Source organism: Ostrinia nubilalis, chromosome 10, assembly GCF_963855985.1.
Source record: "Ostrinia nubilalis chromosome 10, ilOstNubi1.1, whole genome shotgun sequence".
NCBI classification, from domain to species: Eukaryota; Metazoa; Arthropoda; class Insecta; order Lepidoptera; family Crambidae; genus Ostrinia; species Ostrinia nubilalis.
This window is the reverse complement of record NC_087097.1, coordinates 5,932,617-5,949,984: the sequence shown is the minus strand read 5'-3', so window position 1 is coordinate 5,949,984 and position 17,368 is coordinate 5,932,617. Positions and strand designations below refer to the sequence as shown.

The 17,368-nt window shown below is 36.0% G+C and overlaps 1 protein-coding gene across 2 annotated transcripts in view; it reads left to right on the top strand.

Moving 5' to 3' along the window:
* LOC135075741 (uncharacterized) overlaps nucleotides 1–16,339 on the top strand; it is a 155,332-nt gene extending 138,993 nt beyond the window's left edge. For both annotated transcript variants that reach the window (XM_063970209.1, XM_063970208.1), the window contains exons 8-9: nucleotides 15,146–15,333; nucleotides 15,560–16,339. In XM_063970209.1, coding sequence (XP_063826279.1) covers nucleotides 15,146–15,333; nucleotides 15,560–15,776 — 405 coding nt within the window. In that variant the 3' untranslated portion in view covers nucleotides 15,777–16,339. The remainder of the gene's footprint in view (nucleotides 1–15,145; nucleotides 15,334–15,559) is intronic.
* Nucleotides 16,340–17,368: the final 1,029 nt, after the last annotated feature.

Below are 17,368 nucleotides of genomic sequence, written 5' to 3'. Positions count from 1 at the left end.
TTCTGCAGCCTTTAAAGATTTGTACCAAAATCTCTGAATCAATAACATTATAACAAAAGCAATCATCTACGGAAATAATATCTTGTAGCCATAGAACAATTTTCACCCTGAAGGAAACAATTTTTTTAGGTAATTCATGCGATAGTAAACCAGCTTAATACGTTAGATTATAATCTGATGGAATTCACAATTTGAACTAATTAGTTCTTCTCGCTACAACTCAGTACGAGACTCGCTTAATACTTTAACGTAAAACAGGATTATTATCTTGTGTCAACTGTTTGTTTATTATACCGAAGTGCCATTTATCCTGGTACTCCATTGTACCGTGCTGCAAGATTAGAAGTATATCTTAAGACTTAGGACAGTTTGCTATTGTTCTCAAGATAGCGTTAGACATGTTATTTGTGTTATTAGTTTAAATTTATATAATTTAACACAACCCTTGAAATCTATACTCCTAGTATGTGTAGTAGAATTACCAAAGTTTTGCGCTAGAGTACCTTCTGTACTCGCCACTCTGCCCGGTGAAGCTGGAAAAGCTCCTCAAGCTACCAGCGCGCGTCCCTTCAAAAAACCAAAGTTTTGCAGGCCGTGGTTCTTGATTTTTATAAGTTCTTTATTTTTTATGACGTTTATCACATCTGTCTGTCACATCTATACAGTTTTATGTAAACCTTACTTGACTCTATTAGGGAATTTTATGTTCTAGTATATCCTGAAAATTTTTTGAACGTTTCGGCAAACACTATGTCTAGTATTTCTATGACAAACCAAAATCTACAAGAAAGAAGCTGCAGACGAAAACCTGTTGAATTTGTAGGATGTAGTTACATGTGCATTACTTATGTGATAGAAGATTTGTTTAAAACAATAGTAATTACGAATTCACGAATATCAAAAATCTATCTATCAAAAATAAACGACACGTTCCTGTTTACCGTCTCCATATTTTACAAAATTATACTAATTTGCTTAATTATACTTCACCAAAATTATCGTGAAATCTCAAATTATTAATGAACTTTGAATGTGCTGATTCAGGCGAATAATTACTTATCAACCATCAATTTCGTCGCGTCATTACGAAAACGCCAAGGGTCTTGTTAAAACAATAGGCCCGTGAGATGTTTGTCCTTAATTAATACAAAGTATGCAGCATTATTTTAAAGGTTGTTTAATTGACATACTTCTCTCAGAATTTTTGGTTGAAGTCCTTATTTTTCCATCATTCCTTTAAACATAATGATACGTAATGTTTTAAGGAAAATGTTATAGGTATTTTCCCCGTGAAATTAAGTGTTTTATTTTGTTTATACATCCTTTACTAGGCCTTTGTCCAGCAGTGGACGTCATTCGGCTGAAACGAACATCCTTTACTATGTCTTATGTTATTTATAATGTAGGTAAAGTTATTGATTGTTTAGGTCATTTTGATTTACATTAGATAGTGACAACATTACTTAACGTCATACATGACGTCACAATCAAGACTTCGAATATAAAAACTTCCATTTTTAACCGACTTCAGCAAAAGGAGGAGGTTCTCAATTCGGTTATTTTTTTTGTATGCAATGTACAGTACACCGATTACACCGAGGTTTTGTTGTTACATATTACAATATCTACCTTAGTAGGTATAGGTATCCTTTTTTTTTCGTCAGGATACCCACTGGTCTATGGGGACGGCCAGTGGGTTATTGAGCCTCTCTGGCTTCGAGGGAACCCCCAATCCCCTCCTCCAGTTGTTTTTATAGAGGTTTTCTCCTCGCGGCCCTGGTATAACAGGACCCCCGGCCCACCGTAGCGGGTTACGATCTGCTCTATGCCGCTGCTCGGTCAGCTCTGCTGATCAGAGAAGTACCGAGAGCGGCCCTCCAAAGAATGGGCCCGTGGGGGTGTGAGTGTTTTTAAAGATGTCCCCTGCATTGTGGCCCGGGCAAATGCCATACCTTATACAAAAATCCTACCATACCTTATTACCTACCTTGGTGAGGAACTTTAGATCATTTTTCACTATGTTTTATACCTTCTAGCATTTAAAAAGTTACCTTATTTAGCACCAATCTAATGGTTTATTATTATGGTCTAGATAATCTAAATAAAGGGTTAATTAAGTTAGAAACGTGACTTTTATGATTATAATTGCAATTGGCTGCCCGCTAAAGGGATTAGTGTGGTATGATATTATCTTTTAATATAATTATTTAGTACTGTGTGACATTTAGCTTGACCTTTTTAATGTTAAAGGTCAATTATTTCAACTACCAACTATTGTATTAGATTAAAATCATCAGAATCGAAAAAATATTAAATATTAAAGGTAATTTTAATCCTCAACTATTATGGTTAATATGACTTATTTAAAAAAAAAAGGTCACGAAAGTTCACGAAGCGGCTTCGAATTTCTTACCAAAAATAAAAAATATCAAAATTATCAGCAGATTTCAAGATGTACAACCTACCTACTGAACAAGTTTGTTCTCTTAGCTGTCGTGTACCGTAACGTAAACAGTGTCGTTACGAAAATTTTACATACTTTGAGATAATGCATAATATCGAAGTCGACTACGGTTTTCTATATCTGTAGACGAAACGCCGTAGCATCGTAGCAATTGTAGTTCCGTAGCACAATAATCGGCCGCTGGTAGTCAGCGATAACGCTTAGCGAAATAGAGCGTAAAAGAGCTGTTGAAAAATCAACTTTATGTTCTGAGAATAACTGCAGTTATGCAAAATACTTGTCATCGGTTAATGAAACGTGTATGATCTGAACGTAGCTTAAGAGTACTCGGCTTAGTACATTACTCAGTGACCGTATGTTTTTGTATACGCTGCCGTTAATGGTATAGACTAAGAGCTAGTGAACGCCAGACTTACGTCATTTTATAAAAGCTGAAAGTTTGTCAGCGTGTGCTCCCAATATAGGATATAATGTTGGTGAATTATGAAGTTTGGGTCGTGGTGGCTTTGGGAGCTACCCTAAAAAAACTGTCTTTCAAGGAGTTGGAACTGTCAAAACTGTCTGGCTGTTAGGGAAAATACTTCTAATTATTGTCCAAATATTATACATAAAAATCAGATTTAATGGTATAACGTTAGTAGAATTACAGTCTTTTGAATATACAGAAAAAGCCACCGTAAAAGTTAGACTTACGTTATACTATAAAATCTGATTTTTATGTATAATATTTGGGCAATAATTAGAAGTATTTTCCCCAACAGCCAGACAGTTTTGACAGTTCCAACTCCTTGCCAGACAGTTTTTTTAGGGTAGCTCCCAAAGCCACCACGACCCAAACTTCATAATTCACCAACATTATATCCTATATTGGGAGCATACGCTGACAAACTTTCAGCTTTTATAAAATGACGTAGGTCTGGCGTTCACTAGCTCTTAGTCTAGTAGCAAAACGCTTCATTAACTCCCTTCTTGTATTGTATTTTTTGTTGATATAGAAAATGTGTGCGCTCCTGCTCACGTCTTGTCAGTCAAAAATTTCTTCCACAGTAAGAAATACTTGTATAATTTCTTCAAGATGTCATACATAGACTTGAAATATGCCTCTGCTAGTCAAAAAAAGGTAGATTTCCTGACAGCAATATGGCTGCCGTACGTAAGAAATAGACCTAAAAGAAACGTATGGCTTTAACAAGGCATAATATGCCATAGTTTCTAATGCTAGTGATAAAAATAGGAAAGTATGCTCGCATGCCAACAATAAATTCACAAGGACTTTACTCATGGGGGCGATAATGTATGGTTCTGTTTGAGTTTATTATCTTTTGACTGTGAAATATGTTGACGTATACGTATAGAGTATTTACGTCTTTAAAGACTTACATTTTTCTGCATTTTAGTTGGTTTTTCAAAACCATTTGACAACTTATAAAATTCTAATGTAATCAGAAATATAGGTAATATGTCCAGTCCACTCATTAAAAAAAGTTTTCTTCTTAAATTCAGTAAGTGTTATTAATTGCCCTTTAGCACAGAATAAATAATAGTATCTTTAGTGCGTAAAATTAAGTCAATTGTGAATGTACATGTAAATTTACAATCGATCTTTAATATTATTGCCATAAAGCAGATTCTCTCTCGAGTAACATCCTTTTCAACATTCCCTTTGATCTTTTACGGTATCATTTATTAACGAAACTCACATTCGCCTAGTAATTGGCTTTACCAGCGAAATCTTCTAAGAAATTGCTCTCTTTATTACGTTGTACTTTCCTTTTTGCCCATTCTGCAGCTAATAATACAGCTTCGAGTAGCTCTATTATGTTATCGAGTTACAAAAGTGTCACTAGATACGGATCTTCGACTAATAAGGCTTGAGTACGCTTAGCTGGTATTACAACTGCTTACTCGCTCGGCCGACGAAGTTTCTTGTAGGACTGACATAATTTATGTGTGAACACACTAACATTGAATGAAATAATGTGGGCCGTAAACCTGAATGTCTATTGGAAATACAATAAACGAGCTCGGTGTCCGAACGGTTGTTGTAGTTTCGTGGTGAAATAAAACGTGATGAGTGTTGTAGCGAATTTATTTTGATGTTCCGAAAGACGTCGTACATTCACAGGTACGTCGTAGCGAGAATGAATTTTATTATTCTGTTAGAAACAGCAGTCGGAGTAGTAATAAAAAAGATGACGTCATTTTTTTTTGACAATTATCGAAAATGAATAAATTAGTAGGTAGGTATTATTACCTACCTATGCCAGTGAGTCCGCGCCTGAGTAATAAAACTAGGCGAGCTAGCGGAGTCCGGTCGGACTCTGTCAGCTTATTAGTAATAGAAGCATTGTGGTAAGACTTTACCTGGAAGTTGAACAGTTGTATGGTTATTTTATAACTAAGTTTTAACAAGATACTGGCTTGGAGCAATAATTGTGCCTGTAGGATGTATTGAAGTGACATGAAAATAAACTAGATTGCTTTTTGCTTGAATAGTGTGGCGCGCAGAACTGTTGCTGCCTATTGGACCGTTTCTTCCAATACCCGAAGCGGAGCGCTAGAGACTGCGGCTGTCAGTTCGCGCTCATGCACGCCGCGCCAGTGGAATAAAACCAGGCGAGCTAGCGGAGTCCGATCGGACTCTGGTAGCTTTTTAGTAAAGGAAAATACTGTGGCAGTTAAATTGAATATTTACTAAATTATGATCTTTTATCACTAAGGTTTGAAATGGTCAAAACAATCATTTTTTTAGATTAATGTATCTGCAGGATACCAATGCTCCTGGAAGCCACGCCAGTGGAACAAAACCAGGGGAGCTAGCGGAGTCCGATAGGACTCTGGTAGCTTATCAGTACAGGAGTACATTTCAGTGCAACTTGAGTCTGTTAATATTGGCTTAATTATGTTCCTTTGTTACCAAATTTTCCTTAATGATACTGGTCAGGAACAATAATCGTGCTAGATTTATATGTACCTATCCGTAGGATTAGGATACCGACGTGCTTTAAAAAGAAACTCTAGATCACTCTTCTGCTTGAATAGTGTGGAGCGCAGGACGTGTGCTGCCTATTGGATCGTTGCTTCCAATACCCGAGGCGGAGCGCGAGAGACTGCGGCTGTCAATTCGCGCTCCTGCACGCCGCGCCAGAGGAGCAAACCCAGGCGAGCTAGCGGAGTCCGGCCCGCGGAATACCGCGGGCTTGCCCCTACTGCCAGTGCCGATGTGCCGGTTGCGACCACCAAGTAAGCTGCACGCTTACTAGTGTGTAGGCTGGAGCAGGTTTGTACTTTGTGTGGATATTTCAGTGGTTGCCAAATTGACAGTAGAAGCTAAAGTAGTTAGATGTTTTGTCTCGTGAAAGGGGCGGCCCTTTGAGGCAGTGTGACGTCTCCGAAGATTTTTAGCAGGACAAAAAAAGGTCTTATAAAGTCTGAGACACAAAAATAGTACTAAGCTGTTTTAGACAAACATACAAAAAGCTAATTAAAACGAAAATAAAGTTATGAAGACTACAGACATTTTAATAAAGTTATGCAAAAAACAAAGCTCCTTTCTTATCTTTGTCATTATCGGACGATAATTTCTACCTTTTATTAAAAGACTTGGCTTTGTCAAAGTTTCAAAACTACGTGATCTTGGCTCATATGGTATGTAAAATAAAAATCATGTTCTTTCCTTCGGACATCTACGAAATATCCACACAAAATATCAGTGTACAAAGCCAGCTCCGGCCTTTGGTTACAGTCGCGTCACGTCACATATCGGTTTTGCTAAACAGCACGCTATCACGATTTGCGTTCCGCACCAGTTTTCTATTATCACACGTACCTATCTCGTTTGAAGTAAAGTCGAATGTTGATTGTAAATTTGCACGCACACCACAATTTTTGATGAAACAAATGAAAGGTATTCAAACTTATGGCTCTATTTCGCTAGATGTGAGTATTTTTGGCTAGATCTATTTATCATTCACTCACTTTGAGATGTTATCGTAAGCGGACATGTAAGATAGAGGTAACATTTATATCGCAAGTGTAGACCTATCGAAAATGATTGTAAGGATGCAAATAGAGATATGGATTTGTAGATAGGTCCCTTTTCATGAAACCGGCTCTAAGTGTAATATTTGGCACTTTTAAAGGGATTTACTTTTTATCAACTCCATATTTTCTTCTTTTTCGTTGTTATTTTTTATTTTTATAAATCAAAATACCCAAAAAATTTTGTGTAGTGCATATTTACAATCAGTCGCGACTAACTTCATTTGGGACAAAACAATCTGAACGCTTGCGAAAATGGTGTCGAGTTACATTTTTGTCGACTCTACACCGAAATTGCACGCTCGGGTTCTGTAAAAAGGATTTAAATTTGAAATTCGAACACGCGTTTTGTTTTTTTCACATTCACCTTTGCACAGGTACCCAGATATCAAATTTGCCAGTACCCGAAGCACTATCAGTCAGAATTCAACGTATTATTTGTTTGCAAAATTCGAATCCCCAGAGGGAACGTTCGCTATTGCCCGAACGATTTGGAGGTCTTTAGAGTAAAGAAATAAAGTAAGCTTACTTTGAAAAAAGGTCTTATTTTCTTTACGTATTCAATCGGCTTATAAATATATTGAATTCGGTCCTTTGTAGACAATAAATTAATAATTTAAAAATTCAATCTTTTTCTATATAATATCCTTGGTTAAATTGACAAATAGGATAAATTGGTTAAATTGACAAAGAATAGATTTCTTGTTCGTGCTTGCAACACACATAATGTTCGATACAGTCACATTGATATATTCAATTGTTCTCTGCGTGTTTTTACTTCACATGTTAAGAAGGTTGACCACGTTTAAGTGGGATTATCTTGTTTCTGATGAACGAAATTACCTAGTTAAATTACTACGAAACTTTTTATAATATGTCTTCGCTATTGACAAATTAACATTGGAAACTTTTTTGGCTTATGAATAAACTAAACTTTTTCCTGTACCTATGTAATATATAGCCTGACCAGGAACATAAAAACCCTCGCCATGTTGCGGAAAACTAATGGTACTAATTTCTTTTAATGGCAACAGTAACTGAAAACTTCATTGACATGTCACCTTGCATGTCAGTCTATTGCTGTCAAAGTGTAAACAAACTTTATTTTAAATGTGCGCAATTGGTTTTATGAATTAAATTGCTAAAATATTTTTATAGTCTTGAAAGAAAAGTGGTTCACAATGTGTTAAAGTATTTGTCGAAGAGAAATACTAAGGGTTCGGACAATATTTTCATTGAATAATATTTCCGACAAAGGTTGTCAAATTGACTGACATGTTTATCGTATAGTACAGTCCACTATGAAAATTAGCTGTGGTTTGTTTCAACTACCTATTTTAAAAAATTTTGTCACTTTCTAAGTGTTGAATTTTATGGGATTGGGAAAGAAGTACCGAGTTTGAAGCGTTCATGAGCAGACATTGCAGTTGAATATTCAAGTTCTGAATTTGATTATTGATGAATAATAAAATAAATTCTACTAGCTCGATTGATGGTTTCATTTAATTTATTTAAATCAGGTTACCTATAATAATATTTTTTCGTTAATTTATGAAAATATCAAATTAGCCCGTAATCCTGAATCCTGATACATAAAGTTAGCCTATTAATTTAACACAGGTACGACTGTACTCAGTGTTGCACTATCAAATGCAATTGAGGCGCCTCTATGCCAGGTTTTTTATGTTCCTGGTCAGGCTATAAAAGCTGTATGTTTCTTTCATTAAATAAATAAATAAATAAATAAATAAATAAATAAATAATTTGCTTGTAATAGGTACGAGTACGAGTATATTCAGATTATCATGATTTAGAATTATTTGATCATAAAACCAATGTCAGATCTGAGATTTTAATTATACCGATGTGATATAAATTATTACCAGAATAATAAAATTAAACTCTCCATTTAATGCTATTATGAAATAATTATGTTCACGGGTAACGATCATTACAAATTTAATGATGCTTTCAAACGCATTCAAGCTCAATCCGATTTGATTTGATAAATACTTCAATTTCAATTATAGGATTACGATCTGTGAATTTCAAAATGATATTTCGTATGAAACAACATTAATGATTTCTCATTAATTTGTACATTAAATAATAACATCGTTCCATTTTATATATTATTATCTAATGATTTCATATTACCGTATTTGAGTAGCTTATGTAAGTATACATATAAATGTAGGTTAAGTACTGATCTTCCAGTTGAATTGAAAATTTCATCAAAAGTGTTTGATTTCTCTATCTGTAGCCTTTATTTATACATATAATTATTAAGACCAGTCTTATATATGTTTTAAATACAGTCAAAAGGTCAATTTTAACGATCTTCTGGGTCAGAATATCCAACAGCAAGGGCACGGGACTGTAATACTGTTTAAGCAAACGGTTATAACAATTTGAGTTCTCTGTGCCAGCTTGATAAGAGCCTTTACTCAGTTATTTCGTAACTAGCTTTTGCCCGCAGTTCCACTCACGTAAATATTACAGAAAAACTATCACGTGCGCGTTCCTGTTTCAAAAACTGGAATAAAAGTTATCCTTCAAGCTTACTAAGCTACGAACTAAAAATAAAAAAACTAAGCTATATCTCATCTTAATCGGTTCAGCGGTCTATGCATGAGATACGTTAATGTCTTGTCTACACACCAAATCCGACTCGACTTATGTCAAGTTATGAAAAGTCATCTGGTGAAGGTCGCCGGAGGTGCCTGGATGCGAACGGCACAGGACCGGTCTTTGTGGAAATCCTTGGAGGAGGCCTTTGTCCAGCAGTGGACGTCTTTCGGCTGAAACGAACGAACGAACTATGAAAAGTCATAGTTTAGTAGCCGCCGAGCTTGGTGTGTGTCTTTAACAGACACTTTTTCGCATTTATAATATCAAGTATGGATATTATACCGTCTAGTAATCAATCTGTACTCGTGATCAAGCATAATGCACGAGACATTTTGCGATTATGTTCGAAATATGTAAAGCGATGACGAGGACACTTCGAAAATTGCGATGTCATGTTATCAGACATGTTCCCTTCACTTCGATCTTAGCTAAAAGGCCGTGAAGACACGCTAAGCGGGATTGAGCGTCACTTTTTACCTGTCATCCATAAAATGTAAAGAGTAGATAGCGCTAGACTTTTATGCGAGCAATAATTTTTACTTCGCTAAAACATATGAGCAGATAAGTCCATACGACAGGTACACTTAAGAGTAGGCGCACACCGTTGATTTTTCGTCGGCCGATAGTTTAGTCGGGCAGTTGATCTGTATGGGCATGTAATACGCCGATTCTTCATACAAATTTAAATCGGGCACAACTATCGGCCAACTAAAAATCAACGGTGTGCGCCTACTCTAAAACGTACCTATTCCTTCATCCTTTGCCTTTTTATGTCAGCCAGTTCATTTTCCTGATTAAAAACCACAATAAAACCCTAAAAAGTCTTTAAAATATGTTTATTTATGTCAAATATGCCATCTATTTCTTTCGAAGTATCATTGTGAACCTTTTTACTTGCGCAATAAAGTTTAATATTATACCTGTTAAAGCTGCAGCGTATGACTAGGTACCACTAGGTACTGTCTGCTGTCCACTAACACCCGTATTCAAAAACGATGCTTGCATATGTGGCGCAGCAACGCTATGCGACGTCAAACGCACAGCGTTGAATAGAGCTCTGCGATTGGTTCGTGTGTGTCACTCCACCACTAAGGCTGAGTTGCACCAGCTAACTTTAACGGTAACTATGACAATAACCGGTGCTTTTTATATGTAGTTTGAAAAATTTTTGACGTTTGTCAAAGTTAAAGTAAGTAAGATGGTGCAACCAAGCCTAAGAGTAGGCGCACACCGTTGATTTTTAGTTGGCCGATAGTTGTGCCCGATTTCAAATTGTATGAAGAATCGGCCAAATCGAATCGGCGTAGTGTGCGCACTCCCATACATGCCCATACTGATCAACTGCCCGACTAAACTATCGGCCGACGAAAAATCAACGGTGTGCGCCTATTCTAAGTATTGTCTATGAATAGGTTTTTGAAACCTCATAGTAATGTTTGTGAATACGGGTGTACCTACCTTTCCGAACCGGTAGCGCGTCAGCAAAAAACGCCCACACTAGGACATCCTTTACGCCACACCGCCTTGTAAACATGAAACGGTAGGCTTCGTTTAATAATGTACAGCGAGCCTTGCTCCACATTGTACTAATACACGCGACGGTAAAACTTTTAAACACCATGTTTCAAGGGAAACGGTATGTAGTTCAAAGTTGAAAGTATTTTTGTGTCTGGACAACTTCTAAAAAGGCAACTCAAAGCTTTCTTGTTGGTTTAGCTATAAGTGCCTTTTTCCTGTGATGCGGATTTCGGCACTCGTGCGGATCTTGTCTCTTTAATAATCAGCGTGGGATGTCTACCTACAAGGTGGACCGACGACATCGTAAAGGTAGCAAGGAAGCGCTGGACGCAGGCCGCTACCAATCGATCAACGTGGAAAGCAATAGGGGAGGCCTATGTTCAGCAGTGGACGTCCTATGGCTGAAATGATGATGGTGATGATGAATAATCACGCTGCTGGTTGCGTGCGTGTACAAGTATCACTGACCTGTGGGCTGAGTGTGAGTTTACATAAAAGAAAATGTATGAACATTTTAGTTTTTGAACGTTTCCCGCTAGGGGCGCTGTAAAATCTGTCATACATTTAATGCAATTTTTTGACGTACTCACTATTGAGCGCATTTGATGTAAACTCACACTAGGCCCTCTATACTATTACATACTGGACTGGCTGCTGTCATAATATTTTTGTGCCTATTAGAGTTTCGCCATTTTGGCGCTGTAGGCCATACTGTAGACAGATACGATTGACCAAAATTAGTGATGTTTTTTCTCGCTTACTCCTATGGTTACGCCATACAATGTACGTCAAAATTTGTTCTCGGAATAATCGCAGTGGCGCTTCACATTCGTACACAAAATTAGCCGTCATTTAAGGACATAGCCTGTCCAGTGTTGTAATACGAGTCAGTGACAAGTATGAAATAATGAAATGCGGGCAGCTCGCATGCGGATCAGATCCGTGCGCGTGCTGAAATCAGCATCACGGGAAAAAAGCACTAAATGTCACAGAGTTGAGTAAGCCTGATTCAATATTGAATTTCAGGCAATAACAAATAAGGTTTTTTTTTTTTAACTGATCATATCGATGATCATGACTCGGCGGCTTTAGCCACCGTGACTTGCACTTTAGTTGGTACTGTTAATTGTGAAAAATATAAAACGTTAAAATAGCGGTATCGTTATAGCCAATGAGCTGCTGTCATAGTGACATTGACGTATTGTCAATGTCACACGAGAATCAAACGTCAGAATAGAGGGACGCGCGGAGATGACTCCGCGCGCTTTTGTGCTAAGTAATGAATTGTATCTAAAATAAGGCAATATAATGTGAAAGTTAAGTATCCAGTATTTTATTTATGAGAATAGATTTACCGGCCTTTAATAGTACCTAGGCTAGTACTTAACACTAGGTTAGGCTGAATGGTCGAATAGAATTATGGAATTCTAGGCTTTGGAGTTCACTGAATGAGGCAAACATATAGGTAGTTAATGAGCTATGATCTATATTATTTTTAGAGTTTGCTTAAAATAACTTTTCTATAGCTTTTGATACTCGCGAAACAACAAAAAAAATTACAATTAATGACAATTATACTGTAAGTTTCAATCGTTGCCCCATCTAACGTCTTAATTTGATATTAAATCATCAATTAATAGATTTCAGCTATGTACAGTAGGCCTTACTGATGTTTATACTGTTTTTATGCATCAGAAACAAAACGTAGTAGGTACCTAATAATGTATAATTAATTTTACTAAACATATTATTTTAATGACATGAAATACTTCTCGATATTTTTATTTACTGTAGATACCCATGTATCACAATAATACTATTACAAAGATAATTACGGCATCCCATTCAATCACTGTCATATAAATTATAGTGTCACTGTATGGGACAGTTATTATTTTCACCCGAAACCTTCAGGGAAGTGTCCCCTTCCCGAACTTAAGTAGAGGATCGCGTGCCACTATGACAGTGCTCACATAGTGGGACCATCTTCAAATATTTATCTCGACGTGCGATTGTGAACCTTGGGTGGATGTGATAAGGTTAATTAGACAGTGAATTGGGAAAAGTAAATGTCACAAACATTGCATGACTGTACTAATGACAACAACGTAACACGCGAATATTACCAAAACAAAACTTTGGGCAGCACTTATAAAAGTTTGATAAGATGTGGCCTACTCCAGAAAGTAATAACGTTTTACGCCCGTATTCACAAATAATAGGTACTATGAGGTCTCACAGTGCGCGTGGACTCACAGGGTGACACAAACCAATCACAGAGCTCTATTCAAGTCTGTGCATTCGATTTGTGAATACGGGCGTTAGTGTGTGAAAAAAATCAATTTTAATTTCAAACATAATGTAAGTGAATTTGCTTCATAATTTATTCTAAATATATTTTTAGTTCAGGATTGTGGGACTTAAATAAAGCTGTCCATTTTAGCATTCAAATAGGGTAGACCTCTGTTCTAGTGAAATGCTATACCATTAAGCTCTCACAAGCTTTAACAATAAGCTAAGTTTCTTTTGAAATTATCAATTAATTAAATAATATCAATTCAAATTTTCCTTTCTCCTTTCCAATAAGTATGAGCAGATGAAATTTCTCACAATGTCAACGACACCTCGAAATAAAACAAAAATATTGCAAATAATATTATTTCAGAGCTTCAAAAACAAAGTGTTGGATAACAATATGAAATCTAAAAGGACATCGAAGTTTTTAAACCACGCGGGCTGGAGTCTCCCTTGTCTTTTCCCTTGTGCAAAAGTTAATCTAAGTGGGAAGTGGGTAATTTTATTTCGAAGTTGACTTGTAAACAGCGCAAAGAAAACAGTTTGTTATTTCCCAAATTATGTGTACCTATGGACTATAACGATTCCTTAGTAGTAGTTTTTATATCCATAGGGTGAATTTCTAATACTGGAGCAAGACCCTCTTTAATTGACCAGATTAGACGCAGTTTTAGAAGTTTTAGGCCTACACTTCACTCGCTAATCAGTTGGGTTAGGAAAGCCATTTTTTTGTGCATAACAAGGCAGGTATTTGACCACAATCGCACCTGGTGTTAAGTGTGATACAGTCTAGGTAGGATGATTGATTGAATTTGACTCTTAGTTCCTTTTTACAACATCCACGGTATTGGTTCAATTACCTAATTGTTGTATTATATTTTTAGAACAGTGAAAATATGAAAACTAATATATGAGAGGACAGTAATTTAGGTCTAAGTTTAGCCATGTAATAAAGCTAAGCTTATGTCAAAGCAACCATTACCCTCAATACACGCGTGAATGCTCTTGATCAGTGTTCCGCAAACGGTGTACTGCGACACTACCTACTACAACCTACTACACTACGGAAAATAAGATTATCTTATAAGTAGGTATATTTTTAGTAAGAAAGGGTAATTTCTTAAAAATTTATTGACCTTTAACAAGTTTCGTTTTCCTAGTAGGTACTAGTTTTTCGTATACCTTGAACACTGCTCTTGATGACTACCTTAAAATAGTTGGTTTACGCCCAAATGTACGAAAACATTGTTATCAACTACGTGAACGTTTGGAGATTATTTAGGGCACAGTGTGGCTTACAACTGGATTAGCTGTTCAGGCTCACTTCACAACGGGCTTTGTAATTTCATTATACCTCAGTGAAACTGCCTTTTAGGTTTCGGTGCGTTTGTTATGAAATTTATATCATGAGATTGGTTATTTAACTTTGAACGTAATTTTTTGTTGCTAATTTCGAAAATTTTTTTGACTACAAAAAAAAAGGAATTTTCTAGTTAAAATTAGATTTATTCATATAAATAAATCCAGAGAGTAGATTAACCTCAAAGCTAAGAATGCTAGAGAAAGCTAGATTTTAAAATGTTTATTTATTTTTCAGTGCACAAACGCTACTATCTTACTAGAGGTCAAACACATAACTCGGAACGAACAAAATGTTTTAATTCAATGTGTTTCGCGATAACAAATGATGATCTCAGTCAAGAATATAAGTTTAAAGATAGCAATATACTTTATCCTGTAAGCAAGGAATATAAAGATTAGAGTTTGATTTAGAAAACTAGAATTATTTCAAAAGTATAGCGCTATTTGTGCAATAATTTTTCCAACTTACTAAGACAATAAGCACAACCATTTGCTTGTGGAATTAAAGTAGGATTAATAAAATAACAGTTTTCCACAAGTTTTGGCAATATCATCTCCGCATATTACTGGCCCTATCATTGTATAATTATATACGATTTATGTTTTAAACATTTTCAGAATTGACGGATTAACACTTTTGTTTTATAGCACAGTTCCTTATCATGGAGAACACATAAGCGATTTTGTAAAGCCACAATACATGGCACTCGAATCCATGCATCAGCACTGGTTGGGAAAAATTGCTTTGAATACTTGGTGAAACGAAAATGACGGACGTCGAACGTCTTTATTCAGTGAAAAATGTCTAATGACTTCTTTTTTATCTTCCTACAGCACATGCGCTGGTCACACACACATACACAGAGCTTGGAGTGCGAGGAGCGCCTCTTGGCCCGGTGCAACAGGCCTAGGGTCAACTCAGCCATATTCGTGTCAGCAGAACCCACTGGGTTCGCAGCGTTTGATGCTGGGGAGTTCCTGAGGAGGCACGGCTCACAGTCTAAACTGTGTCGTAAGGCCAGGTAAAGTAGAATACAAAAACTTTACTGACACAGTAAGTTCCTACATGTAAAACAAACAATTACTGAGCCTCTGTATCAATAGGTCCGCTCAGCATTTATACCCTTACGATTATATCAAGAAGACTGGTCTTCCGCAAACGCCCTTGCTTTTGGCATTGCGCATGCCAGTTCATGTCCATAATATATTTCTGCTTATGACGTTTGAGCTTTGCTATTTGTTTCACAGGTCAGCAGACAACATACCTCTTACGTCTTTGTGCGACTCATCTGAACGCTTGTGCAAAGCTAAACCACGAGAGGAGACCATCAATGAAGAAGCCACTAGCAAGTCAGACGACAGCAGTAGCGTAGAGACCGTCAAGCACTTCGGTCTACCCATCCTCTCAGTGTCAGGCCCCTCCCCCCCAGACGAGGACTATGATCAGATAGACGAGTATCTGTAGCATTTCCATACCAGTTTCCAGCTCAAATATGTGCTGGAAAAAATGCGGCCGCCTTGGCCCAGCCCCGCACAAAGTCCGAAATCTGATGACTTTTGAACTTGAACTATTGATCTAGGTTTACTTCTTGTGATACGTGTGTCTAAAGTGTGATTTGTGTGAATCCTGGAGTTACAACGAATTTCGAGACTTTCAACTGAAATTCTGGCTATGTATCCTTGATGCGGGACCATAGTTGTAATTAGCAGTGTGTTTCTTTATCGACCTCTAGTATTAGTGATTTTGTATCTCCTGTGTCTTTTATGAGTGTCTAAATTAATCTTACATTATCAGCGATTAGATTTTTAATACTCACAATTCTAGCATGTAAGGATTGCACAATAACTTTATCGATATTGTTAATAATATTAACAGTGCCACTCCTTATATTGGTTAAGTAAGCGTGATGAGCGTATTCATAAAACAATCTAATTAATTAAAATGTAAAGTTGTAGCTTTGTACAGAATTTGCTAATTTGCAGTGTGTTACTTAGTTTCAAATTATGTGCGTGTACTAAACATAATACTTTTATATTGCCTAGCCTAATGTAATCACATTTTGACTCATCAGTAAGTGTATTTAGTGTCCTGTCAATAACACGACTTATTTCACGATTAATCTTTTGAACTACATTAAAATCATAAGATTGTGAACTATCTTGTTAATCTTTTGTCTTATCTTATTTTTCTAATAATTTGTAAAAATTATCTTCATTGAAACAAGAGTAAATCAAAATTATCTTAAATAATTATCATTTTTAGTTTGTCTTCTTTTCCAGGATTTGAATATAACTTTTCTTGACAGTACCATTATTATTATTTTGTTTGATGTATTGTGAGATAAGTTTAAAACGTGAAATAAATTGTGTTATCCATTAAGGATTGTAGTAATAGATCTATGAACGATTTGAAGGTTGAATTTTGGTCCAATGATAAATGTATGTATGCACATGGCGTATTAGACTGTAAGTAACAGTAAAAAGAATTGTTTTAAAACGGCGGAGTTTGTGGGATTTCTTTGAATTTATTAATTGTGGAATATTTTTGTGTAGTTTATAGGTTTTTAATTTTAACATGAGTAGGAGCTTCGTTCTTTTGTTTATATCTTGTGTGATGTATTTTGACTATCCCATATAACGATAGTTGATTGGAATGTAATAATATCGCATCAATGAATGAATTTGTATTTGGGAAGATTAAACAACATAATGTCAGACTAATTATAAACGATTTTGAAATATCTTTGATATGAGTAAGGACTTAAAATTAATAGGTCTACTTTTATCTTTCATGGAAATATTTCCTTAGCTTGACAACTAGTAGATATTTTAATTTTGTTTTGAGAATTTATGCGTTGTCTTATTCAATAGCTGTTTAAAATGTCAATTATCCAAAAGCTTGTAGATACTGAATTATCGAGTATTTTTGTAATGACACTAAATTTAGTATTAGAAAAGTCTAGTAGTTTTAAATTTTCTTTCGACTTCATCTTAACTGGTGCTTGGGGAACAGAAGGACAGGACATGTCAAAGTAGGCCTTAAATCCAAGTGAAGAA